The sequence below is a fragment of the Hyperolius riggenbachi genome, chromosome 10 (genome assembly GCF_040937935.1).
Source record: "Hyperolius riggenbachi isolate aHypRig1 chromosome 10, aHypRig1.pri, whole genome shotgun sequence".
Classification (NCBI taxonomy): Eukaryota; Metazoa; Chordata; class Amphibia; order Anura; family Hyperoliidae; genus Hyperolius; species Hyperolius riggenbachi.
In genome coordinates, this window is record NC_090655.1 from 35,464,689 (window position 1) to 35,481,963 (window position 17,275).

The following is a 17,275-nucleotide window of genomic DNA, read 5'->3' on the forward strand; positions in this document are numbered from 1 at the left end:
TTTGGAGATGGCTGGCATCTATGATGTGGCTGTGGGATGGAGCAGGAGATCTGTGGCGATGGCTGGCGGACAATGGTGTGCCTGTAGGATGGAGCTAGAGATCTGGGGCGATGACTTGGGCCGATGAGGTGGCTATAGGAGCAGGAGATCTGTGGCAGTGGCAGGGACAGATGATGTGGTTTTAGGATGGAGCAGGAGATCTGTGGCAATGACTGGTGGACAATGTGTGGCTGTAGGATGGAGCCGGAAATCCATAGTGATGGCTGGTGCCGATGATGTGGCTGTAGAATGGAGCAGGAGGTCTGGGGTTATGGCTGGGACCGATAGTCTTGCTGTAGCAGGACATCCATGGCAATGGCTGACGGCCAAAGATGTGGCTGTAGGATGGAGCAAGAGATCTGTTGCGATGGCTGGGGCAGATGGTGTGGCTTTAGGATGGAGCAGGAGATCTGTGGAGATGGCTGGTGGCCAATGATGTGACTGTAGGATAGAGCAGATCTGTGGCGATGCCTGGGACAGATGGTGTGGTTGTAGGATGGAGCAGGAAATCTGTGGCGATGGCTGGGGCCGATGGTGCGGCTGTAGGATGGAGGAGATCCGTGGCGATGGCTGGGACAGATGGTGTGGTTGTAAGATGGAGCAGGAGATCCGTGGCGATGGCTGGGGCCGATGGTGTGGTTATAGGATGGAGAAGGAGATCCGTGGCGATGGTTGGGACAGATGGTGTGGTTGTAGGATGGAGCAGAAGATCCGTGGCGATGGCTGGGACAGATGGTGCGGCTGTAGGATAGAGCAGGAGATTCGTGGCAATGGTTGGGACAGATGGTGCAGCTGTAGGATAGAGCAGGAGATTCGTGGCGATGGTTAGGACTGATGGTGCGGCTGTAGGATAGGGCAGGAGATCCGTGGCGATGGTTGGGACTGATGGTGCGGCTGTAGGATAGAGCAGGAGATTCGTGGCGATGGCTGGGGCCCATGGTGCGGCTGTAGGATGGAGAAGGAGATCCGTGGCGATGGCTGGGACAGATGGTGCAGCTGTAGGATAGAGCAGGAGATCCGTGGCGATGGCTGGGACAGATGGTGCGGCTGTAGGATAGAGCAGGAGATCTGGGGCGATGACTTGGGCCGATGATGTGGCTATAGGAGCAGGAGATCTGTAGCAGTGGCTGGGACAGATGATGTGGTTTTAGGATGGAGCTGGAGATCTGTGGCAATGACTGGTGGACAATGTGTGGCTGTAGGATGAAGCCGGAGATCCATAGTGATGGCTGGGGCCGATGATGTGGCTGTAGGATGGAGCAGGAGGTCTGGGGTGATGGCTGGGACCGATAGTCTTGCTGTAGGATGGAGCAGGACATTCGTGGCAATGGCTGACGGCCAAAGATGTGGATGTAGGATAGAGCAGGAGATCTGTTGCGATGGCTGGGGCCGATGGTGTGACTTTAGGATGGAGCAGGAGATCTGTGGAGATGGCTGGCGGCCAATGATGTGACTGTAGGATAGAGCAGGAGATCTGTGGCGATGACTTGGGCCGATGAGGTGGCTATAGGAGCAGGAGATCTGTGGCAGTGGCAGGGACAGATGATGCGGCTGTAGGATGGAGAAGGAGATTCGTGGCGATGGCTGGGACAGATGGTGTGGTTGTAGGATAGAGCAGAAGATCCGTGGCGATGGCTGGGACAGATGGTGCGGCTGTAGCATGGAGCAGGAGATCCGTGGCGATGGCTGGGACAGATGGTGCGACTGTAGGATAGAGCAGGAGATTCGTGGCAATGGTTGGGACAGATGGTGCGGCTGTAGGATAGAGCAGGAGATCCGTGGCGATGGTTGGGACTTATGGTGCGGCTGTAGGATAGGACAGGAGATCCGTGGCGATGGTTGGGACTGATAGTGTGGCTGTAGGATAGGGCAGGAGATCCGTGGCGATAGTTGGGACTGATGATGCGGCTGTAGGATAGAGCAAAAGATCCGTGGCGATGGTTGGGACAGATGGTGCGGCTGTAGGATAGAGCAGGAGATCCGTGGCGATGGTTGGGACTTATGGTGCGGCTGTAGGATAGGACAGGAGATCCGTGGCGATGGTTGGGACTGATAGTGTGGCTGTAGGATAGGGCAGGAGATCCGTGGCGATAGTTGGGACTGATGATGCGGCTGTAGGATAGAGCAAAAGATCCGTGGCGATGGTTGGGACTGATGGTGCGGCTGTAGGATAGAGCAGGAGATTCGTGGCGATGGCTGGGGCCCATGGTGCGGCTGTAGGATGGAGGAGATCCGTGGCGATTGCTGGGACAGATGGTGCGGCTGTAGGATAGAGCAGGAGATCCGTGGCGATGGCTGGGATAGATGATGCGGCTGTAGGATAGAGCAGGAGATCCGTGGCGATGGCTGGGACAGATGGTGCGACTGTAGGATAGAGCAGGAAATCCGTGGCGATGGCTGGGACAGATGGTGCGGCTGTAGGATAGAGCAGGAGATCCGTGGCGATGGCTGGGACAGATGGTGTGGCTGAAGGATTGAGCAGGAGATCCGTGGCGATGGCTGGGACAGATGGTGCGGCTGTAGGATAGAGCAGGAGATCCGTGGCGATGGCTGGGACAGATGGTGCGACTGTAGGATAGAGCAGGAAATCTGTGGCGATGGCTGGGACAGATGGTGCGGCTGTAGGATAGAGCAGGAGATCCGTGGCGATGGCTGGGACAGATGGTGCGGCTGTAGGATAGAGCAGGAGATCCGTAGCGATGGCTGGGACAGATGGTGCGGCTGTAGGATAGAGCAGGAGATTCATGTCGATGGCTGGGACAGATGGTGTAGTTGTAGGATGGAGCTGGAGATCCGTGGCGATGGTTGAGGCCGATGGTGTGACTGTAGGATGGAGCAGGAGATGCGTGGCGATGGCTGGGGCCGATGGTGTGACTGTAGGATGGAGCAGGAGATCCGTGGCGATGGCTGGGGCCGATGGTGTGACTGTAGGATGGTGCAGGAGATGCGTGGCGATGGCTGGGACAGATGGTGTGGTTGTAGGATGGAGCAGGAGATCCGTTGTGATGGCTGGGGCCGATGGTGTAGTTGTAGGATGGAGCAGTAGATCTGTGGCGATGGCTGGGGCCGATGGTGTAGTTGTAGGATGGAGCTGGAGATCCGTGGCGATGGCTGGGGCCGATGGTGTGACTGTAGGATGGAGCAGGAGATGCGTGGCGATGGCTGGGGCCGATGGTATTGCCGCCTCATTCCACAGAGGTTAAAGAAAGGGCTCACTGGGGCAGGGCAGTGACCATGTCCGGGGCCTGGAGAGGATAGAGGCCTTCATGCGGCAGAGTGGATCCTGGACATTTCCATAAGTTTAACTGTATCCAGCATTTTGCGATCTGTTAGCTATTAGAATTGGATCTCAAAATGCAATGTAGTGGAATGTATTACTCAACACGGTCAGTACCATCAATCGTTTTGATCAATTTCTAGCCAAATCGATCGATCAGGCATGGTGGAAATACCATGCTCCAAAGGGGTCGATCGGGTGCGCATGGTCGACAGACCTGACGGACCCCTGGCTAATCTCGTAATTTTTCTCCCCCAGCTCACCTATGCGCAGCATGCCTCCCGTTCTCTCGATTGCCACGTTGGGCGCCTGTGCACGTATTCGTTTCTCGTGTTGTAATGTCGCTCACGTACATGAGATGGAGTGACAACATACAGGTTTTTCCCCAGCAATGGAGAGAGAACACTAAATGAGGCACATGACATATAGATGAGCTGCTTCCACAGACCTGGGGAGGGGGCAAACATTACATGGAGATGGTGGGTGGAAGGGGGCAGCAGGTGCTTGGTAGATTTCCAATAGATTTTATGCTGAAATTAATCGGGGATCAGTGTGCAGTGTGTGGGAAGGTAATAGATCCCACTCTGATCACAAAGGAATCTATCAGATGTGGCCAACAACTAGTATGGCCGGGCCACCTTAACCAATCAGATGCTGCCTCCGGTGATGAAGCTTCCACTCCGCTTCAATGCTGCTAGTGGATTGTTAGCTCAGCATCTGACTTTCCTGAGTAATGCCTAGTACACGCCATACAATTTTCTGTAATGCTGGGCATACACGGGTCGTTTTTTCCTTATCAATCGAGCCGCTGATGGCTCGATTGATAATATTCGACAGGTCCGATGACCCGCCGGATCGATTCCCTGCTCGATCCCCGCGGGCAGACAATAGCGGAGAATCGAGCGGAAGATAAGGAAACGCCCGCGGGGACGAGCGGGAATCGATCCGGACGGCCGCGGGGACACGGCGGGAGACGATCTGGCGGCTAATCGAGTCGCCGGGTCGACCCGTGTATGCCCAGCATAAGATTTTCTGTAAGATTTACCTGCCAGATAGATAACTTCAAACATGTTGGAAATAATCTATCTAACCATCTATCTGCCTAGCAATTAAGCATTGTTCTACTCAGCGGGAGATAACCAGAGGAGATAAAATGCTCCATTAACCATTTTTTTTTCAATTACGTCCGAGCCCAAATGAGTGCGCAGCATTTTAAAATGTACGCATGCTCAGGTAGTATGGTGATACTGATTACTAGAGATGGCACAAACTGTTCGTCCGGAGTACGGCAAACAACGCGTGTTCGTGTCTGTTCGCGAACATATGGCGTGTTCGTCCCGCCCTCTATACATTATAATGGAGTCAAAAATGTACCCCTCACCCCAGAGCCAGCAGACACATGGAAGCCAATCAGCTATACCTCCAACCTGGACCGCCCCCCCCCCCTCCCCACCTATCAGAAAGCCAGCACAGCAGCCGTTTTACACTCTGCCTGTGGCTGCTGTGAAGGAGACTAGGGACAGAGCTGTACTGCTATTAGGGAAAGCGTTAGTTAGGCCTGTGTTCTGTGTCCCCAGTGGAGTTTTTTGCTGCTACAGTACCAATTCACCATCTACATAACCCAAGGGCCCTCTAAAGGCTGTGTTTTGATCTTGTGATATTGCTGTTCAGTGTGCCCCAGGTGCAGTCAGTGCTGAGTGCTACAGAAGTTCACCCTTCTAAGGGCTGTTTTTCTGTTTCTTGCTATTGTTATATTGCAGTTTTGTGTGTCCAGTGCACACATTAGCTGTTGGAGACAGGTCTGCTGGTCCTAGTAGTGCACTGACCATAACCCAATAATCCTTCACCACCACTACTGGCATCTAGTATCCACTACTGCCCCCTCAGTGCAGAATCAGTGTTTTTTTGGTCACTTAACTGTCATTAAACTACTTCAGCTCGACCATAGGGGCTGGAAAACCGTGATCGCCTGCACTCCTGGGAACATGTGCACAAGCATGGCGGACACTACACAAAGATTGCCGCCAAGAGGAGTAACATTTATGTCCTGGAGGTGTCAACTACCAAAAACAATGATTTGTTCACCTGACGTCACTAAAGCTCTTTGCAGTTGTTTGCGGTGAGTTAAAACGCAGCGTTTCATCTGTCAGTGTGAATGGCCTAATCCTTACACTACCTGTACGTACGTCGGACATTTTGAAGCACTTAAATCCACAAATTTAAAAATGCACTGTGATTTCTGTCCTTTAGAGATTAAAACACGACTCTGCGTCAGCTACATAATTTTTGGTGGGACTTTTGCCATAAATCCCCCTCCAGAATGCCATGGTCAAGGTGTTAGGCCACTTGAAACAACTTTTACATCACTTTAAACAGTCCCTAAACGTTTTAAAATTCGCCTGCCAAATGAAGTCTATGGCGGTTTGCCTGTTCGTGAACTTTTGTGGAAAATTTGCATTTGCGAACCGAAAATGTAATGTTCGCCACATCACTACTAATTGTTTCAAGAAAAGGTATTACTCTCTATGTTGAGCTATGTTATAAACTTATTGTAAAGCTACATTGCCATCTAGTGGAGGAAAACATTTATGTAAACGGGGGCTGATTTAGCGAGACTAGTTGTAAAAAGAAGCCATTTAAAAACCCTGGTTTATTTGACAGGAAAAAGCTGGTTGTTTCAGAGGATTGCTTTCCTTTTGCTCCTTTTTGTTCTGCACTGGTCTTGATAAATCAGGTGTGCCATTTTCACCCTCCGTTCTGAGGGTGGCTGCGGCGTTTCCCTTCCAGCGCTGGCGTGCGGCTTTCTGAGCAGAGACTCTTCTATTGTCATGTTCACCCCTTTGGTTGCGCTGGCATCTACCCTTTTTGTGTAATCTATGGTGTTGTATTGTATAGTTTTTTATGTACTATAAAGGATTAATAAATATTTAATAATTTTCACACGCTCTGCAAAGATGGTGCGTTGTGAGATCTTTTCTTTTTGTTTTGGAACCTAGTATATACTCTAGATACGCACATTTGCCTGAGGGTAGGTTCACAGTGCGATGTTAAAGTCGCGCGTTATAGCCCTTTCTAACGTGTACAAACGCACTGCGATGCAAAGTCAATGCTACATTCACAGTGCATGCGTTGTGTTATAGTGTAACGCAGCACATTCTGTGAAAGTAGTGCTTGCAGTGCGTTTTTCATCTTATGGGCTGCGTTACTGTGTTTGCACATGCTCAGTGGATTTTGTTTTTAATAAAAAAAAAAACTAATGCATGCACCGTTTTGGGCGCATCAGGATGCCACAATAACGGCGCATTTGATGCGACGTTACGGTCGCATTGAAATGACAGCTAAACGCAACGCAATATAGCATAACGTGTACTAACACATTATGCTTTTGCGGTGCGTTACTACCTGCGGTGCGACCTTAAAGTCGCACCAAAAACGCAACGTCAACTGTGAACTTAGCCTCAATATTACATTACCTGTGCAGTGCTCTCTGGGACCTCTTGTTGTTCTACAGACTAATTGGCAGTCACCCTTCATGATTCACTTTCACGTCTGATCTGTGCTGGATTTTTATAGTTACTTTATAAACTCCTTCTCCATGTAGAATGTTCATGGTAGTTTGAACAGTACAAGCAAGGCAGTCCGTGTACCGCTCCAGAAACCCCCTCGAGAGCAGGCGGAGCTGGGCGAAAAAGGGGGCATGACCTGGTTGGGGGCTGGTGACCTCTCTGCCGGACAGGATAGGGCAGGGGGTCAAGGTGACAAATTAGGGAAGGCAGGGGAACAACAAAAGAAGAAGAGAGGAAGCTGTACTTCCTCTTGTGATCCGGCAGCAGAAGAACAACTTCGCACAGGGAGCTGCTCATCTGTAGGCCAATTAGTCAGGCTGACTCCACGCACGCACGCATCGCTACGGTAGGCACACTGGGGTGTTTCGGATACAGGGACCAGCCATGCTCCAGGAGGCACTGCATGCCCTCATGGAGAAGGTCAGGGTGGGGGCAGAATCAGGGGGCTTAGAGTGGGTACAGGCCCAAATTGCTCACCTGGGTAGTAGTCCGATCGGGGCGCAGCCACAGACCAGCCACCGCCGGCGAAAGGCTCCAGCAAGGTTCTCTCCTGAGGATCCTGGGACCTTGGCAACCCGGCCAGCCTCCCGGCCTAAGAAGCCGCGCTCGGTCCCACAGAGCAGAGCCTCTCCTTCCCCGCCAGCCGAGGCACCTCACGGCGAGGTGCACAGTATCTGCCCGCCCTCCGCTGAAAAGACTCCGGCCGCCAGGAAATCCAAGGGCCGGAGCGGCAAGTCCAAATCTGCGCATAAGCGCAGAGGCCGCAAGCTCCGCCCACCTCACGGCGCCCATGTTTCCCCTGGTCTCCAGCAAAATGGCGGCGACCCGGAAGCGGAAGTGTTACCACTACCCCCGGGCGCTGGCCACTGGGAAGATGGCGGCCGCCAGGAGGAGGGAGAGAGCTGGGCTGCACAAGCCGCTCCGGCAGCGGTGGAGTCGGCACGGGGGACTGGGGGACACCTCGCGGGGGGGAAGGGTGCGGGAGCCCCTACCGCGGAGACAGCGCGGCACGACGGCAGGGCATCAGGAGGAGACTGCTGGATGCCAGGCACCGCGGCGCAGGAGGCAGGTCCGGCGCACAGCCCCAGGGACAGCGAATTCAGGTACTGGGGGACACCGGGGGGCAGGCGGCAGACAGGGGGGGGCCAGGACGCAGGCAGCTGGGGAGGGAGGCCAGGCAGTGGCGGGGGCAGGCAAGAACCGGGGTGGGATTGGGGGGAGGGGGCAGGATCACAAGGCGCCCTCAACGCCAGTCAGGAACCGGGTTGGGAATGGGGTGAGGGACCAGGGCCACAAGGTTCCCCCGCGCCTGACTGGCCGCTGCAACATTACGGGCCAGGCCCCTGGGGGTCAGGGGAGGAGGATCAGCCTCAGAGAGGTGGGGGGCCACAGGGTTCTTGGGCCCAGAAAAGACAGCAGGGGAGGGCAGGGCAAATCGAAGCCCGTGCTACCTGGGTCCCCAATCGAGGTCAATCGGCAGGGCGCGGGTCCTGTGCACCATGGCCTGGGACCCAGCAACAATCACCCCCTCTAACAGTGGCTGCTCACACTTCAGGGCGAGCCGAGGGGGTGGCATCTTTACTTCTACCCCCTGCATCAATGGATATCGGCAATCCAGACAGTTCAAGAGGGACGGCAGATTCGGGACAAGTGGCGCCTTTGGCGGCAGAATCAGGTGAGACCTCAGGAACTCTGAGTGGCGCATGCGCAGCACCAGCGCGAACACATACAACCAACACAGAACAGGGTGAGTTAATGAGAGGGTTGAGGGACATGCTGAACTTAATGCAGGGCAAGGCGCAGGAGCTTAGTGGTCCAGCACAGCTGCAGGCATGGCTAAGCACACAGGACACGCCACAGGCGGAGCGCCAAGATAGATCGCGCAGCACATCAATATCCAGCAGCGCAAGCACAACAGATAGCAACTCATCGGTGGAATCTAAAGGTTCCAAGCGGAAAACGCCCATAGCGCACTCAGCGAAAGGCAATGCCTATTTGACTTACGAGGGCCCCTTGGGAACCCACTTAAAACTGGAGTTAAAAGAGAGGGTATGGAATAAAGAGTATATCAACATCTTTACCCTCTTACCACTAGACTGCTTTAACTTAGAAAAGTGGGAAAAAGGAAAGGAGCATCGCAAGGAGGAGGTAAACGAGAGAAGGTTGTACAGACTTATCCCTCGATCATTTCATAATTGGTTACAGGCGTTCACCATATTAGGGAGCATAATAGGAGAAAAATCGCCGGAATTATGCACCCCCCTGTTTTGTTACCAGGAAACAATTTTCGAGGCTTATCGCACTTATGGTGGGACGGCCTGGCTGCGCTACGATGAAGAATATCGGCAGCGCATGGCAGCGAGACCGGAAATAGGTTGGGACCATAAGGACCTCACCTTATGGATGCGGCTCATGACTGCCCCTAAATCCGGCGGGGGCGCATCGGCGGCAGTAACCGCCTCAGTCCATAACCATAATTCTTTTCAGCAGACGGCCAGCGGGACATACGATGGACCGCTGGCCCCGCATAAGAAAGGAGTGTGTTGGACATTTAGCAATGGGGCCTGCAAGTGGGGAGCCAGCTGCAGATTCAAACACGAATGTGCAGCCTGTGGCGGAACTAACCACTCCTGGGCAAAATGCTATAAGCGAGGAAGGATGGCGGCACATCGGGCAACCGAGCCCGGTACAAAAGGGGGAAACGCCGGTGAGCATCGACAAGATGCTACCCTGGCTAGATAAGTACCCAAACAGGGAACACGCGGATTTACTAAGGCACGGGTTTGCGGAAGGCTTTCGCATACCGTCAAAATCCAGCGTGATACACAGTCGGTGCCGGAATCTCAAAACTGCAATCGAATTTTCTCACATAATCACCAAAAAACTGAACGACAAAGTTAGGCTAGGCAGGATGGCGGGTCCCTTCAGAACACCGCCTCTCTCCTTCCTTACAGTTTCACCATTGGGCGTGGTCCCCAAAAAGGAGCCTGGTAAGTATCGGATGATACATCACCTGTCCCACCCCAGGGGGACTTCAGTTAACGACGGTATCAACCCTGATCTCACGTCAGTGGCATACACGTCCTTCGACGAGGCGGCCAAAATGGTGAGAAGAATGGGCAAGGGAGCACTCCTGGGGAAGGTTGACATAAAATCAGCCTTCAGACTCCTCCCAGTACACCAGGATAGCTTGCACCTATTGGGCTGCAAGTGGGGGGGCAACTATTATGTTGATCGTTGCCTCCCGATGGGTTGCGCAATATCCTGCGCTTACTTTGAAACGTTCAGTACGTTTCTGGAATGGGTGGTCAAAAAGGAAGCCAGGCAGCAAGGGGTGGTCCATTATTTGGACGACTTCCTGTGCGCCGGACCAGCAGGGACGGAGGTGTGTCACACAGTCATGGACACACTGATTAGCGTCTTTAGGCACTTCGGAGTACCATTAGCCATGGAAAAAACCGAGGGACCACAGGAAATAATTCGATTTCTGGGGATCGAGATCGACACAACAAAGATGGAGTTTCGACTACCGCGGGACAAACTGGAAGGACTGGTACAGGAGTTAACGGCGGCATTAGGGACTAGCAAATTGACATTGAGGGAGACCCAATCACTGTTAGGTAAGTTGAACTTTGCATGTAGGGTGATGCCCATGGGCAGGATCTTTTGCCGCAGACTTGCGTTCCTGACGGCCGGGGTTGCGCGGCCGCACCACTTCATACGTATAACCGCCGAGACAAGAGCGGATATACGGATGTGGTTATCCTTTCTTAAAGAGTACAATGGGAGGACACTGTGGTTAGAGGAGCCACAGACCAGCGAGGAACTGCAGCTGTTTACGGATGCAGCTGGCAGCGCAGGTTTTGGAGCCTTTTTCCAGGGCCAGTGGTGTCACCACGCCTGGCCGGAATCGTGGGCGTCTCTGCCGCTCATCAGGAACCTGGCGCTACTGGAATTCTTCCCACTGGTAGTGGCAGCCGAATTGTGGGGGAGGAATTTGGCCAACAGATTCGTAGTGTTCAACTCAGATAACATGGCTGTTGTCAATATCGTCAACAGCCTGACCACCAGCTCGCCCCCAATAGTCAATCTGGTCAGGTATTTCGTCTTACAATGCTTGCGACACAATATCAAGTTTAGAGCATGCCACATACCAGGTACAGCTAATGGTATAGCGGATGCTTTGTCTCGTTTCCAGCTGGAACGTTTCCGGGAGCTGGCGCCACGTGCGAGCACGGAACCAATGCAGATACCGCCGCACGTATGGACCCTAGTGTTACCGTGATGGCAGACTGGATTGAGCATTCGCTGGCGAGAGGCACTTGGAAGGCGTACAAGGCAGAGTGGGTCAGATGGTCGGCCTTTGAAGGTAGGGAACGGACACTCAGGCCCAGGCAGTCAAACCAGGACGTCTTCCTGGCATTCCTGGGACAAATGCTCAGCGAAGGACACTCACCTGGCAAGGTCAACAAGACTATCTCGGCCCTGGCCTTTCTATTCAAACTGAAGGGGTGGCCCGATTTTACAAAGAGTTTTATAGTTCGCCAAGCATTAAAAGGGTTCCGGAGGAGACCCAAACGGCCAGACACGAGACGCCCCATAACCATCCCCCTCCTGTTGAGGTTAATGGACAGCACCAGTGCGATTTGCCGAAACACCCATGAACCCCTGTTCAAGCTGGCTTTCTCGCTGGCATTCTACGGGGCTTTGCGGATAGGGGAATTGGTCAGTGATCGAACGAGCACGCCGGGGGGCATACAGGCCTCCGACGTATATCTCGTGAAGAATGTGCTACATATAATCATACCAAAGTCAAAAACCGACCAATTAGGGAAGGGAGCTCTAATACAGCTCCAGGAGATACAGGGTTGCCCTTCATGTCCGATAGGGTGCTTTACGAGATTCAGGCAAACAAAGGCAAGCAAAGCAAGGGGATTGTTGGTGCATAAGGACGGATCAGCCCTGTCACGGTTCCAGTTTGTGGCGGTGCTGAAACAGTGTTTAACGAGGATAGGCTGCAATGCTAATGAGTATGGATCGCATTCCTTTCGCATAGGGGCAGCAACGGAAGCGGATAAAGGGGGCCTCAGTAAGGAAACAATTATGAGGATAGGGATATGGAAGTCGAGAAGGTTCAAAACTTATATCCGCCCACACCTCACGGAATGCTAAAACAGGAACGGGGGGGGGGGGGGGGGGGAAGGGGAACACTAAAAGCACGTAGATAACACCAAAAACATATATCTTCCCAGAATTATAATGCTTTATTCTCTATCCCGCAGGAGAGACCGGGAGAAGGCTGAAAGTATGGGTCATTCCTATGTGGTATGGGCCGAGAGGAGAGCAACCGAGAGCCACAGGGGGAGGAACCTGGGCCAGAGCAGCGATAGAGTGGAGACACACTGGTACGGGGCCCCGGGTCTCACTTTAGACAGATGCATAAAAATTTTTTACAGACTCGCCCGTTTATGGGGCCCCCCAGACATACTGATCCTGCACATAGGGGGAAACGACCTGGGCTGGGATCCAATGGATGTACTAATCTTTGATACAAAAGCCTTCATATTAAGAGCAAGCAGTTTGTTCCCAGGCCTAGTGATCATTTGGTCTGAAATAATCCCGAGGCTGCGCTGGCGCCCCCCAATCCCTTACACAAAAATCAACAGGGCAAGATGGAAGGTTAATAAAGCGGTTGCAAAAGTGGTTTGCAGGGGAGGCGGTATTTCTGTCCGGCATAAACTGCTAGAGAAGGACGCATCCTTTTTCCGGGAAGATGGAGAGCACCTCAACGAGGTGGGCAATAATGTCTTCTTGTTTGGCCTGAGGGAAGCCCTGGAGGCGGCTTTAGCCAGGTGGCGGGGCATTCGGGGTTGAGGCAACCCCCGAAGTGCTGTGGCGGGGGCCCCTGACAAGGCCCATGTGGATGTTTTAAGTTGAGCCGGCAGTAGTGTGTACCCATCGAGCTCTTATAACTGTGGCTGGTGGCTGGTACGGGTGCGCTGCGGCTCGTTTTATTGGGCGGCCTTTTGTCAGGGGACTCCGATGTCTTTTCCTTATTAATGTGTGTGAAAATATTATGTAGAAGAAAATAGAAGTTTGATTTATATTACAAATTAATAAACTTGTTGCCTCAGATGATATATGTGAGGGTAATAAAAGCTGTGGCCAATTTTAAAATCCAAAGGGTTGTCGCAGTCTTTTATTTACCGAAACAAAGGGAGGTTGCAGTTTGCCCCCCTATCCAGGTCATGATATTGCATTTATTTCCTTGGCAAATATATGGTTACAACATACGAATCCATTGCATAGCAAAACAAAGTAGGTAGATCTGACCTTTTCCAGGATCTGTGCTTGGACGGATCAGGGAGGCTGACCAGGGGGTGAGAGGACGGTGCAACAGCTGTTTCGCACCGGTGTGGCGTTTGTTCATGTGCCTATGTCCAGACGTTCATGGTATTTTGCCCACCATATGCTCGCCAAAACATTTTCAGCGAGGTCAAAGTACAAGAAACAATAAAAGTGCAGGTCAAGCACCTGTGTGTTAGTGCAAATATTTTGACTGAATATCCAAGCAGCTCAGGGTGACCCAAAACCACCAGGAAAGTATAGGGGACTAAAAGAGGCCAAAAAGCCCTCAAACTACAAAGCAATGCTATGTATAATTTGCCATTCAACTGTAAGTGAGCAACTGTAGTTACCCACAATGCATCACTACTGAATATGCAAATGATCTCTTTATGCCTCTGAAGCCCGGCTTGCATCCACAACCGCTGGTGTATAGCAAGCCTATAGCTTATGAATGCATTGTGGGTAACCTCAGTTGCTCACTTTAAGCTGATTTATCGCAAATACCTTCTGTTTTAAGAAAGCAAATTACACTGTACATTTTCAAACTCTAGTTCATCAAAAACAAGTCTGTGTTGAATTCTACAATAAGGCCTGGTGCACATCAGAGCGGTTCTGAAGCGGTTTTTAAAACGCTTGCAGGGGGAAGCCCGCATGGCTAATGAAAGTGAATGGGCTGGGGCACACCAGAGAGGTTCGTTTTTTCCACAAACGCAAACTCAGGGGATGCAGCATTTATTTTAGATTTCTGAGGCGTTTCTGCCTCAATGTTAAAGTATAGGAAAGTGGAAAACCGCTATGAACAAAGCTAGATCAGAGCGGTTTCCAGGCGTTTTTTTACAGAAGCTGTTCAGTAAGAGCTTTATTGTAACAATATTTGGAATCTGCTACACAAAAATGCTCCAAAAACACTAGGCATGTTTAGAAAACGTCTCTAAACATGCCTAGAATCGCTCAGAAACACCTCTAGTGTTTTGCAGATCTGCAAGGGGTTTTGGTGTGCACTGGGCCTAACATTGCACAGAACAGTGCTTGCCTATTTTGTGGAGATTCAAAACCATTTCAATAGAAGAACATGTGCATGGCTGTGCATGCTCAGACGCTAGTCCCCACATGCACTCCTGTGTGTGAAAAGTGCTGAGTGAAGAGCGGACGGAATTCAAGACAAGACATCCTTTCTTTTATGTGGAGTAGCTTGGTTTTCTGCGCTTGCACAACACAAAGACGGGACAAGGTCCTCCAACACCCAAGGCTGAGACACTAGAGTGCGCCCCTCCATCCCTCCCAGCCCAGCCGTCACACATTGATTGCTATTAGAGTAAGAGGCACCCCAGGGCCCCCAACAACTTAATCTCTAGTTATCTGGCTTGCAGTCACTGCCATGCATCCCCTTTTCTTAGTTCTCTCTGTTTCAAACACAATAGGGGAATGATAGCTGAGTGAGTTGTGTTCCCCCTCCTACACCGCGCCGAGGCTGGAGCCTCTCACGCCTCTGCCCTGCACCCCCTCCTACACCGCGCCCTGAGGCTGGAGCCTCTCACACCTCTGCCCTGCACCCCCTCCTACACCACACCCTGAGGCTGGAGCCTCTCATGCCTCTGCCTCGGCCCTGGCACAACATTATGAGCAAGGTAGACTGGCCAGATGGTGAACTTGGCATCAGAAAGTAGCGGAGCCGGGTGAGTAGCTAAAACCGCTGGGATGGAGTCAAGCCACAAACACACGTATGATGAATGTCACCTGCAGGGATCAGGACTGGATGATCGTTTGGGACCGAGTTCTGTGCAGACAAGTCACTAGCCTTCAGGCATCCTATTGCTATGAAGGAGGGAGGAGTGGTGGTTGAGAGCAACTGAGTAATCACTGGAGCTTGAAGGGTAAGGGCTTGTTTACACCTGAGCGGTAATCGCGCGATTCCCGCTCACGGCAAACCGCTAGCGGTTCTGCAAGAACCGCTACACAATGTAGCGAGTGGCAGTGTTCTCACTGCTGCGGTTGCCGATAACCGCAACCGTGCTGCATGCAGTGGTTTGCCGGCGACGAGCGTTCTGCGATTAGCGATCGCGATTAGCGTGCATAGCACGCTAATCGCTATCGCTCCAAAACCGCCGCAGTGTCCAGTGATTCTTCTGCACTAATCGCGGGAAAATCACTCCCGCAAAACGTTCTGCGCTTTTAAGTGTGAACGGGCCCTAAAGGTAGCCATACACCTAGCGATGATGGGCAGATTCGACCAAGAGACAAATCACTCTCTAATCGAATCTGATTATAGAGATACACCCCAGGTCGATTCCTGATCGATTTCAGCATGACATCTCTTGGGAATCGGCCTGGCCCGTCCCTGTTCCCCTGATGTATAAATGTGCTGTAATGTGCGTTTATACATTACCTGTCCTGTGTCACGGTGCCCATCCGTCTTCCATCACTCTTCTATTAGCCACATGCACGCTGCCCACATGGCGCGTGTGTGAATTCACACTTTGGCGTGCTATGCGCTGGCAGCGTGTATGCGAATAGACGAATGGTGGGAGATGTACGGGCACCACGACACAGGACAGGTAATGTATAAATGCACATTTATACATTGCAGGAACAGGAACAGTGCTGCTGAGTAGATTTTTAGTCTGGAAGTTCACTTTAAGGAAGCCCCAGGTAAGTACTACGGTACCTGAGACACTTCTTGTCTCAGGTACACTTTAAATAAAACACTCATCCTCTCTAAATATCGGTATGTATTCGCAATGTATCTATGCTTCCCCTCTCCATATGGCCTTGTTCACATTGCGTTCCGTTTGCGTGTCCGTCCACGTTGGCCTTTTTTTGAGGCAACTTTTTTTTTTCCATTCCCGGCGCTTGGGTGGGCGATGCGTTTTTGTTAAAAGCGCTTTTCTAGTAGCTTTTCATTATTATTTATTGTATTTATAAAGCACCAACATATTACAGAGCGCTGTACATTAGTTTAGGTTACAGACAATATTTAGGGGTGACATACAGCAATAAGACAATACAGGAATACAAGAAAAACCAGATCACACAGCACAGTATGAGTACAAGGTAATACTTAGTCACTGGATGGAGCATGGAGATTAGGCAAGTTAGGTTCACTCAAATGCATAGCATGGGTTTACAGTAATGGAGGTAGGACACAAAAGGAGGAGGACCCTGCCCAAAGGCTTACAATCTAGAAGGAGAGGTAGAGACACGAAAGGTAGGGACCAGAGTTCCGTTGTGGGTTTAGAGCAATTGTGAGGGGTGGTAGGCCAGAGTGAAAAGGTGAGTTTTGAGGGCCTTCTTGAAGGAGGGGGCTGCCCTAATGGGTGGAGGTAGTGAGTTCCAAAGTGTTGGAGCAGCTCTTGAGAAGTCCTGGAGGCGTGCATGGGACTGTGTGATGCAGGGGGCGGCCAGGCGAAGTTCATTGGAGGAGCGGAGTGAGCGGCTAGGTGTGTACCTCTGAGTAAGATCAGAAATGTAGGTTGGACAGGTTTTGTGGACAGATTTGTAGGTCAGACACAATATCTTGAATCTGATTCTAGACTGGATAGGAAGCCAGTGGAGGGATTCACAGAGGGGAGCCGCCGTGGTGGAGCGATGGGAGGAGTGGATAATTCTGGCTGCAGCATTCATGATGGACTGCAGTGGGGCATTACAGTAGTCAAGACGGGAAATGATGAGGGCATGGATGAGGAGTTTGGAGAGAAAGAGGTCAGGAAAGGGCAAATCTTACTGATTTTACGAAGGTGGAAGTTGCAAGACTTTGTGAGGTTTTGGATGTGAGGAGTGAAGGAGAGTTCGGAGTCCAGGGTGACACCCAGACAGCGGGCTTGAGAGGTAGGGCAAATTTCATGAGCGTTTTTTTAATTCACTCCCTGACGCAAGTCAGGAAGTAAACTATTTGACCTAGAAAATAATACAATATGTAGTCTTAAAAACATGATTTCAGTAGATACACAAAGCGATTTTGTGAGTTTTTCCTATACCTTCCATCGAGACGAAATCACCCCGAAAATGGTCCGCGCACCGATTTGCTGTCCGCACGACCCACACTTCT

The 17,275-nt window shown here is 51.7% G+C and overlaps 1 protein-coding gene across 1 annotated transcript; it reads right to left on the reverse strand.

Moving 5' to 3' along the window:
* Positions 1–1,442: 1,442 nt before the first annotated feature.
* LOC137536641 (uncharacterized) lies at positions 1,443–8,458 on the reverse strand. Its single transcript, XM_068258890.1, has 2 exons — positions 8,334–8,458; positions 1,443–3,168 (listed from the first exon to the last, which is right to left on the reverse strand). Exons 1-2 carry the CDS (start codon positions 8,456–8,458, stop codon positions 1,443–1,445), a joined length of 1,851 nt encoding a protein of 616 aa, XP_068114991.1.
* Positions 8,459–17,275: the final 8,817 nt, after the last annotated feature.